This window comes from Canis lupus, chromosome 11, assembly GCF_048164855.1.
Source record: "Canis lupus baileyi chromosome 11, mCanLup2.hap1, whole genome shotgun sequence".
NCBI lineage: Eukaryota > Metazoa > Chordata > Mammalia > Carnivora > Canidae > Canis > Canis lupus.
This window is the reverse complement of record NC_132848.1, coordinates 46,398,775-46,413,555: the sequence shown is the minus strand read 5'-3', so window position 1 is coordinate 46,413,555 and position 14,781 is coordinate 46,398,775. Positions and strand designations below refer to the sequence as shown.

General features: G+C 35.1%; 1 protein-coding gene across 8 annotated transcripts in view; it reads right to left on the bottom strand.

Moving 5' to 3' along the window:
• The window catches only part of TSGA10 (testis specific 10), a 179,647-nt gene that overhangs the window by 36,842 nt on the left and 128,024 nt on the right, over positions 1-14,781 (bottom strand). For 6 of the 8 annotated variants that reach the window (XM_072768002.1, XM_072768003.1, XM_072768001.1 and 3 more), the window contains one exon: positions 13,568-13,898. In XM_072768002.1, coding sequence (XP_072624103.1) covers positions 13,874-13,898 — 25 coding nt within the window. In that variant the 3' untranslated portion in view covers positions 13,568-13,873. Of the gene's footprint in view, positions 1-7,632; positions 7,685-13,567; positions 13,899-14,781 lie in introns of those variants that run through there. The other 2 variants (XR_012003276.1, XR_012003275.1) reach the window with 1 other exon arrangement.

The window sequence follows — 14,781 nt, the reverse complement described above, 5'->3', positions numbered from 1 at the left end:
GACTGGATAAAAAAGCAAGACCCATCTATTTGCTGTTTACAAGAGGCGCATTTTAGACATAAGGACACCTACAGCCTGAAAATAAAAGGTTGGAGAACCATTTACCATTCAAATGGTCCTCAAAAGAAAGCAGGGGTAGCCATCCTTATATCAGATAAACTAAAGTTTATCCCAAAGACTGTAGTAAGAGATGAAGAGGGACACTGTATCATACTTAAAGGATCTATCCAACAAGAGGACCTAACAATCATCAATATTTATGCTCCGAATGTGGGAGCTGCCAAGTGTATCAATTAATAACCAAAGTTAAGACATACTTAGATAATAATACACTTATACTTGGTGACTTGAATGTAGCGCTTTCTACAATTGACAGATATTCTAAGCACAACATCTCCAAAGAAACAAGAGCTTTAAATGATACACTGGACCAGATGGATTTCACAGATGTATTCAGAACTTTGCATCCAAACGCAATTGAATACACATTCTTCTCAAGTGCACATGGAACTTTCTCCAGAATAGACCACATACTGGCTCACAAATCAGGTCTTAACCGATACCAAAAGATTGGGATCATCCCCTGCATATTTTCAGACCATAATGCTTTGAAATTAGAACTAAATCACAAGAAGAAGTTTGGAAGGATTTCAAACACATGGAGATTAAGGATCACCTTGCTAAAAGATGAAAGGGTCAACTAGGAAATTAGAGAAGAATTAAAAAGATACATGGAAACTCATGAGAATGAAGATAAAACCATTCAAAATCTTTGGGATACAGCAAAAGCAGTCCTGAGGGGAAAATACATCGCAATACAAGCATCCATCCAAAAACTGGAAAGAACTCAAATACAAAAGCTAACCTTGCACCTAAAGGAGCTGGAGAAAAAACAGCAAATAGATCCTACACCCAACAGAAGAAGAGAGTTAATAAAGATTCGAGCAGAACTCAATGAAACAGAGACCAGAAGAACTGTGGAATAGATTAACAAAAACAGGAGTTGGTTCTTTGAAAGAATTAATAAGACAGATAAACCATTAACCAGCCTTATTAAAAAGAAGAGAGAAAAGACTCAAATTAATAAAATCATGAATAAGAAAGGAGAGATCACCACCAACACCAAGGAAATACAAATGATTTTAAAAACATATTATGGGGGATCCCTGGGTGGCGCAGCGGTTTGGCGCCTGCCTTTGGCCCGGGGCACGATCCTGGAGACCCGGGATCGAATCCCACGTCGGGCTCCCAGTGCATGGAGCCTGCTTCTCCCTCTGCCTGTGTCTCTGCCTCTCTCTCTCTCTCTCTCTGTGACTATCATAAATAAATAAAAAAAAAAGTTAAAAAAAAATTAAAAAAAAAATAAATAAAAAAATAAAAACATATTATGAGCAGCTATACGCCAATAAATTAGGCAATCTAGAAGATATGGATGCATTTCTGGAAAAACACAAACTACCAAAACTGGAACAGGAAGAAATAGAAAACCTGAACAGGCCAATAACCAGGGAGGAAATTGAAGCAGTCATCAAAAACCTCCCAAAACACAAAAGTCCAGGGCCAGATGGCTTCCCAGGGGAATTCTATCAAACATTTAAAGAAGAAACCATACCTATTCTACTAAAGCTGTTCGGAAAGATAGAAAGAGATGGAATACTTCCAAACTCGTTCTATGAGGCCAGCATCACCTTAATTCTAAAACCAGACAAAGACCCCACCAAAAAGGAGAATTATAGACCAAAATCCCTGATGAACATGGATGCAAAAATTCTCAACAAGATACTAGCCAATAGGGGATCCCTGGGTGGCACAGCGGTTTAGAGCCTGCCTTTGGCCCAGGGCGCGATCCTGGAGACCCGGGATCGAATCCCACATCAGGCTCCCAGTGCATGGAGCCTGCTTCTCCCTCTGTGTCTCTGCCTCTCTCTCTCTCTCTCTCTCTCTCTCTCTGTGTGTGTGTGACTATCATAAATAAATAAAAATTTAAAAATATATATTCTTAAAAAAAAAAGATACTAGCCAATAGGATCCACAATACATTAAGAAGATTATTCACCATGACCAAGTGGGATTTATCCCCGGGATGCAAGGCTGGTTCAACACTCTGTAAAGCAATCAATGTGATTGATCATATCAGCAAGAGAAAAAACAAGAACCATATGATCCTCTCAATAGATGCAGAGAAAGCATTCGACAAAATACAGCATCCATTCCTGATCAAAACTCTTCAGAGTGTAGGGATAGAGGGAACATTCCTTAGCATCTTAAAAGCCATCTACGAAAAGCCCACAGCAAATATCATTCTCAATGGGGAAACACTGGGAGCCTTTCCCCTAAGATCAGGAATGAGACAGGGATGTCCACTCTCACCACTGCTATTCAACATAGTACTAGAAGTCCTAGCCTCAGCAATCAGGCAACAAAAAGAAATAAATGCTTTCAAATGGGCAAAGAAGAAGTCAAACTCTCCCTCTTCACAGATGACATGATACTGTACATAGAAAACCCAAAAGACTCCACCCCAAGATTGCTAGAATTCATACAGCAATTGGCAGTGTGGCAGGATACAAAATTAATGCCCAGAAGTCAGTGGCATTTCTATACACTAACAATGAGACTGAAGAAAGAGAAATTAAGGAGTCAATCCCATTTACAACTGCACCCAAAAGCATAAGATACCTAGGAATAAACCTAACCAAAGAGGTAAAGGATCTATACCCTAAAAACTACAGAACACTTCTGAAAGAAATTGAGGAAGACACAAAGAGATGGAAAAATATTCCATGCTCATAATTGGAAGAATTAATATTGTGAAAATGTCAATGCTACCCAGGGAAATTTACACATTTAATGCAATCTCTATCAAAATACCATGGACTTTCTTCAGAGAGTTGGAACAAAACATTTTAAGATTTGTGTGGAATCAGAAAAGACCCCGAATAGCCAGGGGAGTATTAAAAAAGAAAACCATAGCTGGAGGCATCACAGTGCCAGATTTTGGGTTGTACTACAAAGCTGTGGTCATCAAGACAGTGTGGTACTGGCACAAACACAGACACATAGATCAATGGAACAGAATCCAGAATCCAGAAGTGGACCCTCAACTTTATGGTCAACTAATATTCAACAAAGCAGGAAAGACTATCCACTGAAAAAAAGACAGTCTCTTCAATAAATAGTGCTGGGAAAATTGGACATCCACGTGCAGAAGAATGAAACTGGACCATTCTCTTATACCATACACAAAGATAAACTCAAAATCAATGAAATATCTAAATGTGAGACAAGATTCCATCAAAATCCTAGAGGAGAACACAGGCAACACCCTTTTTGAACTTGGCCACGGTAACTTCTTGCAAGATACATCCACGAAGGCAAGAGAAACAAAAGCAAAAATGAACTATTGGGACTTCATCAAGATAAGAAGCTTTTGCACAGCAAAAGAAACAGTCAACAAAACTAAAAGACAACCTACAGAATGGGAGAGGATATTTGCAAACGACCTATCAGATAAAGGACTAGTATCCGAGATCTATAAAGAATTTATTAAACACAACAGCAAAGAAACAAACAATCCAATAATGAAATGGGCAAAAGACATGAACAGAAATCTCACAGAGGAAGACATAGACATGGCCAACATGCACATGAGAAAATGCTCCGCATCACTTGCCATCAGGGAAATACAAATCAAAACCACAATGAGATACCACCTCACACCAGTGAGAATGGGGAAAATTAACAAGGCAGGAAACCACAAATGTTGGAGAGGATGTGGAGAAAAGGGAACCCTCTTGCACTGGTGGTGGGAATGTGAACTGGTGCAGCCACTCTGGAGAACTGAGTGGAGGTTCCCCCAAAGAGTTAAAAATAGATCTGCCCTACGACCCAGCAATTGCACTGCTGGGGATTTACCCCAAACAGACAGATGCAGTGAAACGCCGGGACACCTCCACCCCGATGTTTATAGTAGCAGTGTCCACAATAGCCAAACTGTGGAAGGAGCTTCAGTGTCCATCGAAAGATGAATGGATAAAGAAGATGTGGCTTATGTATACAATGGAATATTACTCAGCCATTAGAAACGACAAATACCCACCATTTGCTTCAACATGGATGGAACTGGAGGGTATTATGCTGAGTGAAATAAGTCAATCGGAGAAGGACAAACATTATATGGTCTCATTCATTTGGGGAATATAAAAAATAGTGAAAGGGAATAAAGGGGAAAGGAGAAAAAATGAGTGGGATATATCAGAAAGGGAGACAGAACATGAAAGACTCCTAACTCTGGGAAACAAACAAGGGGTGGTGGAAAGGGAGGTGGGCAGGGGGTGGAGGTGACTGGGTGACGGGCACCGAGGGGACACTTGATGGGATGAGCACTGGGTGTTATGCTATATGTTGGCAAATTGAACTCCAATAAAAAATATAAATAAATAAATAAACAAATAAAAAACTAGAACGTGAAAAAAATATATGGTAGTGACATAAAAACAGACACATATTTCAATGAAATAGAATAGAGAATCCAGAAATAAACTCTCAACTCTATGGTCAACTAATCTTTAACAAAGCAGGAAAGAATATCCAATGGAAAAAGGACAGCCTCTTCAACAAATGGCATTGGGAAAATTAGATAGGCACATGCAGAAGAATGAAACTGGTCCACTTTCTTACACTGTACACAAAAATAAATTCAAAGGGGATGAAAGACCTAAGTGTGAGACAGGAATCCATCAAAATCCTAGGGAACACAGGCTGCAGGCTCTTTGACTTCGGCTGGAACAACTTCTTGCTAGACACATCTCCAAAGCCAAGGGAAAGAAAGTAAAAATGAACTACTGGGACTTCATAAGGATTAAAAAACTTATGCACTGCAAAGGAAGCAATCAACAAAATTGAATGGCAACTCACAGAATGGGAGAAGACATTCACAAATGACATATCAGATAAAGGGCCAGTATCTAAAATCTACAAAGAACTCACCTAACTCAACACCCAAAACCCAAAAAAATCCAGTCAAGAAATGGGCAGAAGACATGAACAGACATTTCTCCAGAGAAGACATACAAATAGTTAACAGACACATGAAAAAAATGCTCATCAACACTTACCATCAGGAAAATATAAATCAACACCACAATAAGATGCACCTCACACCAGTCAGAATGGCTAAAATAAACAACTTAGGAAACAACAGATGTTGGTGAGGATGCAGAGAAAGGGGAATCCTCTCACTTTGTTGATGGGAATGCAAACTGATGTAGCCACTCTATAAAACAGTATGGAGGCTCCTCAGAAAGTTAAAAATAGAACTACCCTACCACCCAGCAATTGCACTACTAGGTATTTATCCAAAGGATACAAACATAGTGATTCAAAGGGGCACTGCACCCCAATGTTTATAGCAGCAATGTCCACAACAGCCAAACTACAGAAAGAGCTTAGATGTCCATTGATGAATGAATGGATAAAGAAGATGTGGTGTGTGTGTATGTGTGTGTGTCTGTGTATAATGGAAGATTAGTCAGCCATCAAAAGAATGAAATCTTGTCATTTGCAACATGGATGGAACTAGAGGATATATGTTAAGTGAATTCAGTCAGAGAAAGACAAATACTATATGATTTTGCTCATATGTGGGATTAAAAAATAAACAGATTGAACATATGGGAAGGGAAGGAAAAATAAAAGACAAAAACAGAGGGATACAAACCATAGAGAAAAAACTGAGGATTCCTGGAGAGAAGCTGAGTGGGAGGATGGGGTAATTAGGTAGTGGGCATTAAGGAGGGCACTTGATGTAATGAGCACTAGGTGTAATACGCAACTGATGAATCACTAAATTCTACCCCCAAATTAATAATATATGTTAACTAACTTGAATTTAAATAAAACCAAAAATAAATTAATTTATTTAATAAAAAATCAAGTAAATGGTGTTGGGGAAATTGGACAACTATATGCAAAAGAATGAAAATGGACCACTTTCTTATACTGTACACAAAAACAAACTCAAAGAGGTTTAAATACCAAAATGTGAGACCTGACACCATAAAACTCCTAAAAGAAGACATAGGCAGTAATCATTTGGATACTGGCCTTAGCAACATATTTATGGATATGTTTCCTCAGGCAAGGGAAACAAAAGTAAAAATAAACTATTGGGACTATACCAAAAAAGAAAACATAAGAAATCTGTATTCATAATTTTGAGTTAGGCAATGGTTTCTTGGATACAACACCAAAAGTACAATAAAAGAAAAAATACAAATTGAACTTTAATAATTAAAATCTATGTATTGTAAGTGATACCACTAAAAAAGTGAAAAGATAACCAACCAAATGGAATTAAAATCTGTAGATCCATATCTGATAAGAGTCTAGTATCCAGAATATATAAAGAAAACCTACAACTCAACAATAAAAATAACTCAATTAATAAATAGGCAGTGAATCTGAATAGACATTTCTCCAAAGATAATATATATATGACAAATAAGCACATGACAAGATATTAATTACCAATAGCTATTAGGGAAATATATAAATCAAAATAATACCACTTTATACCCACTAAAATGGCTACTTTTTAAAAAAGACAAATAACAACAAATACTGGTGAGGATGTGTAGAAATTGGACCCCCAAACATTGCTGATGGGTATGTAAAATAGTACAACTTCTTTGAAAAACAGATTGGAGATTCCTAAAAATATTACTATATGACCCAGAAAGTTCACTCCTAGGTACATTTAGAAAACATAAGCCCATACAAAGACTTGTACATGAACCGCTATTTGTAACAGCCAAAAGGTATAAACAGTCCAAATGTTCATCAACAACTAAACGAATAAATAAGATACAGTATAACCATATAATGCAATACAATTTGGCAATAAAAATGAAGTACCAATACCTGTTATAATATAGAAAACCCTTGAAAACATTATGCTTTATGACAGAAGCCAGTCACAAAACACCACATGTCATATGGTTCCTTTTATGTGAAATGTCCAGAATAGGCAAATAAGAGAAACTATAAGATGCTTAGTGGTTGTCTAGGGGGTTGAGTGTGTGGAAGGGAATAAGGAGTGAGTGATGGCTAATGGGTATGGTGTTTCTTTTGGGATGAGAGAAAATATTCCAAAATTAGATCGTAGCGAAGGTTGCAAAACTCTGTGAATATGCTAAAAACAACTGAGTTATATACTTTAAACAGGTAAATTATATGGTATATGAATTATATCTCAATAAAGTCATTAAAAGGAAGAACAGTGGGAGAGGGAAGAATGAGTTTTTTTTTTTTTTTGGGAAGAATGAGTTCTGACTCAAAGGAAATGTTTTGAGGAACAGGAACAAAGTCTATATATTCCCAGTATCAGGGAATGTCATAAATAAGCCCTGATGTATACAAATAACAGAACACTTATTAAGTCAATGAAGATAGAGTACAGTAGAGACATAAAAGGTATAAATGTATTGTACTTTATTTCTCTAGAAATTAAAACAGTGTATGTTGTTTTAGAAAACTAGTTTTGCCATGTTGATAAATTTCATTATCTAGTTCATAATTTAGAGATCTGATATTGCATCTGTTAATCATCCTAACATTTATTAAACTACTTACATTTTCAGCATGGTGAGAGATGGAAAAACTTAAACAATGGGTCCAAGTATATCTGATAAAACAAAGCAAAAACAAATGAAGTGGGGACATAGTTAAATATACTTTCACCCATTCAACATACTTTTAAAGACTACCTGTCATGTACAAAGCACCACTTTGAGTAGGAGAAGGCTGGGGATAAAGATATAAATAAGTAAAAATATATTCTTTCACCTCAAAATATCCAAAGTCTATTAGAAAATGAAAACATGAAGATAAATAGGTGTAATATGAGGCATTTACATGATATACCCCTTACAAGGTTAAGCATTTTAATGGGAAGTCAGAGAAGGGTAAAATAATTTAGAAATGATGGAGTTAGACTTCAAAAACCTTCTAGCTAATGACCTATCTTTCATTTTCTCTTAAAAGAATATAAAAACTTAATATTTATGCATTTTTGTTTTGACTTTAACCAATATTATGAAACATTCAAATAGTTCTTCAAGGTTATTAAGACAACAGTCTTCAGCCAGCCTCATTCTCCCCTTTTCATTACCTTATCCCAAAGGCAACCATTTTTACCTCTTTTGCTGATTGTCTAGGTATCATTGTCCTTAACATATTTATATTGTTATTTCTTGATTTTTCAGTTTTAGACATTACCTATTGACTTCCAAGTATGAAAGAAAATTTAGCTTTTGTGCCTTCTTAGGCTTTTATCACACATTGCTTCTTTCCCCTTCCTTCATCCTCTCATTAATTAATTTTATAATTTTGCTTAGGTTTATATTGTGTTCACATTATTATGACTATGAAGTACTATTTATGACTGAAGCCATCTGGTAAACCACAGTTAATCTTTCTCTTCCTGAACTACCTTTTATTTTCCCTATCTTGTTTTTCTTTTTTTTTTTTTATCTCCTATCCCATACCTGCTGAGGATTACCAAATCTTTTTCTCAGCCAAGTTTTCTCTCTTGAGTCTCAAACCTATATATTTCTTTATTAATTCAACAAATAATAAAAACATCTATTGACCACCTAGTATAGTCTGACATTGTACTGAAACTATAAACACTCTAGATATATTATCTCAGTCAATCTACATGATACTATTTTGAGTTGGGTACTATTATAGATAGATACAACATTTACAAATAAGGAAAATAAAGTTTAGAAAGTTTAACTTAATCAAGTGCACAGCTACTAAGTGTAGAGACATGATTTAAAGTCAAACAGTGGGACTCTAGAACCTATAATCTTAATCACCTATATTCTTTTTTCTTTCAATGAATATGTATCAACTGGAAACCACTGTAAGTCTATTATAGTTTGCACCATGATAAGTAAATCAGACTATTCTCTGTCCTCATGGAGCTAACAGTCTAGCAGGTATGACATGCAAACAAGATCATACAATTAGAATCCAATGAAGCACAAAAGATAAGTAAACTCAATAATAGAAGAATACATAGAACTTAGACAAGAAATCTAGTTAGACTTTCATTTTTTAAAGGAAATATTTGTTGAGCACATACTATGTGCCAGGCACTACGACAGGAACTGAGGACACAATGTTAAGCCAAACAAGAATTTTCCAGGCTGGGAGGGAGAATGGGAGAAACAAAAACAAGTGATCCAGGCAGAGGAAAGAGCATGTGCAAAGGCCAAGAGCATAAACTGTTCCAAGTGCTGGAAGTAATTAAAAATAACTATAATATATAATTGAAATGTAGGAGGGATGAGTTATGACACTCAAGACATAAAAAAAAAGAACCAAATCAGAAAGGCCCGAGATGGCAATATTAAAGAGCTTGGACTTTCGTATAATGGCAAGTTTGGTACTCACAGAGTATGTATGTGGATGTGACTGTATTTGTGTTTTAAAACTATTTCTTTGATTATAGTGTAAAGAATGGATTAAATGGAAGTGTGACTGAAAGAAGATAAATAGGAGGCTGTTGCATTATTCTAGATTAAAGGTTATTATGGTCTGGATTACAGTGAGAAGAAAGAAAAGTAAATTCGTCCCAAAGATATTTATGAGATAGACTTGCCAGGAATTGGGGATATTCATTCATTTATTCCAGAAAAATTTATAAAATACCTAGTATGTGTCAAGTATTGTGCTAAATTCTAGCAGATATAATGATGTAGATATCATCCCTTGCCTTGATATATCTTACAGTACAGAAGGAAAGACAGATATGAGAAAAATAATTACACAAATAATTATACAACTGTCTTTTAAAGGAGAAATACTGAGTGCTTTTATAGGAGAATATGATCCAGTTAGATCAATGTTAGGAATCATAGAAATCTTGAGGAAATGACTTTTTTATTGTAGTAAATACACATAATATTTACAATTTTAACCACTTAAAATTATACAATTCAGTGGCATTAAGTGCATTTGTAATGTTGTATAGCCATTACCATTATCTTGTTCTAAAGCTTGTTTATCACCCTAAACAGAAATCCTGTCCCCACTGAGCAGTCCTTCCCCATCACCTTCTGGCAGCCACTAATCTGCTTTCAGTCTGGATTTGCCTGTTGTGGATATTTCATAAGAATGGAATCTTAAAATATGTGGTTTTATGCTTGGATTCTTTAATTTAGTTTTCAAGGGGTATTCACGTATCAGTAATTCATTCATTTTATATGAATATAACTGAGTAATATTCCATTGTAGGGTTATATCACATTCTGTTTATTCATTCATCAGTTGTTGGACATTTGGGTTCTTTCTACCTTTTGCTTATTTTGAATTAGAGCTGCTATGATGAATATTCATGCCCAAATATTTTTATTAATACTTTTTCAGTTCTTTTGGATATCTAGGGGTCAAATTGCTGGGTCATATGGTAGTTCTACGTTTAATTTATTGAGGAACCACAGTGGCTGTACCATTCTATATTTCCATCAGCAATGGGTTTCAATTTCTCCATGTTCTCATTGATATTTATTATTGTCTATCTTTTCTATGATAGCAATCCTAGTGCATGTGAAGTGATTGCTATTATAGTTTTTGTTTCCATTTCCCTAATAACTGAGGATGAGTATCTTTTCATGTACTTATTGACCACTGGTATACCTTCTTTGGAGAAATGCCAATTCAAGTGCCCATTTTTAAATTGAGTTGTTTTTTGTTGTCAGGTTCTGAAAATTCTTTATTTTTCTAGATACTAACACTCTTATCAGATACATGATTTGCAAATATTTTCTCCTATTATTTGGGTTATCTTTCACTTTCTCCTATTATTTGTGTCTTTTAATGTGCAAAGATATTAATTCTGAAGTCCAATTTATCTATTTGTGCTATTTGTTATTTCATATGTAAGAAATCATTGTAAAAATCTGAGATTATGAAGATTTGTCTCTCTATGTTTTCTTCAAAGAATTTTATAAGTTAGCACTTAAATTTGGGATCCCTTTTGAGTTAATTTTTGTATGTGGTGTGTAAGGGTCCAGCTACACTCTTTTGCCTATGGTTATCCAGGTGTCTCAGCATCACTGCTGAAGAGAGTGTTCTTTCTCCATTGAATGGTCTTGGCACCTTTGTCAAAAATCAATTGACTATAGATGTATGAGTTTATTTCTGGACTTTCACTTCTATTCCATTCATCCATATGTCTATCCTTATGGCAGTACTACACTATTTTGATTACTGCAGCTTTGCAGTAACTTTTGAAATTGGGAAATGTGGATCCTCCAACTTTGTTCTTGTTTCAAGATTGTTTAGGCTATTCTGAGTCCCTTGCAATTCCATATAAATTTTAAGATTGCCTTTTCCATTTCTGAAAAAAAAACCCACCATTGGATTTTGATAAGAATTATATTTAACCTGAAGATGGTGTGGGGGAATATTGCCATCTTAACAATATTAAGCTTTCTAATCCATGAATGTGGGAAATATTTTCACTTATTTAGGTTTTCTTTAATTTATTTCAGCAATATTGCATGGTAGGAAATGACACTTACGTTGACTTAATGTATGGAGTGAGAGGGGAAGGAAGTGACCTGAGATCGCATGTGGGCACAGGGCTCAGGCATCAAACATGGTAGCCGGTGACACTACCATAGAGAACAGAGGCAGAGAATGCAAGGGACAGACATTGTGGAATTTAGTTTAGGTGTATTGAATGAGACCCAGCACCTATGTGATATTTAACTTGGAGAGTTAACAGTCTTCTTTTAAAATACCCTTACTTCCGCAAGAGTGGATGCTGTATTAAATATGACATTTCAAAGCTGAGAGCCCCTTTTCGGATTTTTTTGTCATCAAGAAAATAGTATGTTTGGTATAGTTTTTGCATTGTATATTTTATTGCTTCAGGCAGTCTCTACCATATCAATAGGCTATTATATATTTATCTCAAGTGATTAGAATCTCACTTAAAAGGATATGTGTTCTTAAATATTACCATAAGAAAAAAATCCTTTCTTTGAGTCAACATAGAATACAGTTGCAGTTTCCCAGCCTTTGGATAATGTTGACCCATTCATACTTTTGCATATAATTTTCCTTTAAATATTCTATAATTAACAGCACAAGTCAAGTACAGTATACTTGTAATCAAGTATGGAAATGTTTTCTCGCATACTTCATTCCTATTCTCTCATGCTCCTCTCCCCCACATACAGCCCTCCACATACAACGTATGTTAAATGCAAATGACAGGTGACACTCAGCTCCTTGTCAGCTCTTCTAGGAGGTACATAGACTAAAATGGAATGCTGTGGTGACCTAGTGCTTCGGTCATTGCATCACCTACCAAAGGGTAATTTTGCATATTTATCAGTATATTACTTAGTGTTAGCAAGAACAACTTTTTTGTATACTATTCTCTAAAATGTTTATAAAAGGACATCTTATTTTAAATTATTCTATTTTTAGGGCAGCCTCGGTGGCGCAGCGGTTTAGTGCCGCCTACAGCCCAGGGCGTGACCCTGGAGACCCTGGATCGAGTCCCACGTCAGGCTCTCTGTATGATGCCTGCTTCTCCCTCTGCCTGTGTCTCTGCTTCTCTCTCTCTCTCTTTCTCTCTCTCTCTCTGTCTCTATGAATAAATAAAATCTTAAAAAAATATTTTAAAAAATTATTCTATTTTTAAAACGAATCTTTAATAACTGTCTTGAACTAGTTGAGTAAACCTCAAGGTTTTTAAAAATCAAACTAAAGTGAATATATAGCATGAATTCATTATAAAATATCAGAGTGCTAATGATTACACAAGACTTCAAACAGAGGACTCTCCTACTGTAGTGATACTTCATAGTAACTATATAAGATGAGAAACTGTCTAAACTTCATATGAATATTATTAATGACAGGACTTTCTTTTTAATTAAAATGGCAAGAATACAAATACCTCATATCAATCAGTAAAATACAGTAGTGTACAGGCTTTAATATCAACATTAAATCAAAGCCTATGGAAAGAAAAGGTAAAAGATTTAGGAAATTTTAGGAGGAATAAGAAAACATCACTAAACTTGTTATTCTACATTACAGACACCTGTCACGGGCAAAAAAAAATAAAATGGCAATTAAGTTGATTGCAATACTTTAATATTTTAAAGAAAACTTATTAAAATACAGGTTTTTTAAAAAAAATCTTACATTCTTAACAAATATAGCATCACCTACCTTTCTAAATATGGTAGGGGTAAACACAATTGCAGAAAATGTATATTAATTAGTGGTACAATACTATGGGTTTAAAAACTCTGACAGACTCCTACTATCTGCTGTTTAAAATCAGATTATGGCCTGGAAATTATGTCAGGTTGGTTCCAAAATGGAATATTGGGTCCCAGGCCAGTATTGGTAAACTGTGCCTATTTTGGCACAACTTCTCCAGCAATGAAAGCATAAATCACAAAGAAAAAATTTAACCAACCAATTATTTGAGATATCAAGAAAGGAAAGGAAATCAGTTTTGTAAAAACACTTTTCCCTCTTTTTATAAGTTTCTTTATTTACTCGGGATAGTTAACATAACAGTGTTCAATAGTGAAGTAAGCAGATTTTACACTCACTATTATTGCATGGATAGAAAGAGCCATATGCATTTTGTTTCTATAAGTCATCTCAGATCACTGCGATATGGCACATGAGAACAGAGATTCAGAGGCACAAAGTTAATAAATACATTTAACATTGTCAAGCATTCAAAAGATAAATGCAATCATATAGCAAAAAAAAATCAGTTTGTAACTTTGACCTTTCCCAAGGATGTGAAGAATCTTTTCATGTGTCAGAAATCTCTATAGCAAAGATTCCTATGAGAGAGAAAAAAACTGCAGATTAATATATTTAATGCAGATTTCACCAATATTAAAAAATGTATTTTGACATTACTTTGGCAATACTTAAAATTTTTTCCCCAGCCTCTGTAAAGAAAAATATATACAATATATCTTTTTCATTCAGCTTTCGCAAAATTTGATACACCCATAACATGAAATAATATTCAACAATAAAAATAAATGAATTATTTTTTTCTTTAAAATTTTTTAATTTAAATTCAATTTAGTTAACATATAGTGTAGTATTAGTTTCAGGGGTGCAATTTAGTGATTGATCAGCTGCATATAACACCCAGTGCTCATTCTATCAAGTGCCCTTCTTAATGCCCATTACCCAGTGACCCCATCCCCCCATGCACTGCCCCTCCAGCAACCCTCAGTTTGTTCTCTATAGTTAAGAGTCCCTTATGATTGATACATACAACAACTTGGATGGATCTCATGGGCATTGTGCTAAATTTAAAAAGCCAGTCTCAAAATGTTACATGCTATGTGTGATTCCATTTTTATAACATTCTAAAATGACAGAATTAAAGATATGGAGAACAAATCAGTGTTTGCTAGGGAGAAGGAAGGAAGGGAAGGCTGTAACTATAAAAAGGTATCACATGAGGGGAGAAGTTCCTTGGTGCTGATGAACAATATAGTAGAGCATCTTGCTTGTAATTGTGGTATATGTGTGTTGTGTAGAAAACTGCACACACATACATATGAGTGCATATAAAAATTAATGAAATCTGAATAAGGCCTATGGCCTAGTTAATCATATTGTAGTGATATCAATTTCCTGGTTTGTAAGATATTGCCATTGGGAAGTTGGGGTAAGGATATCTGGGATTGTCTGTACTATTTTTGC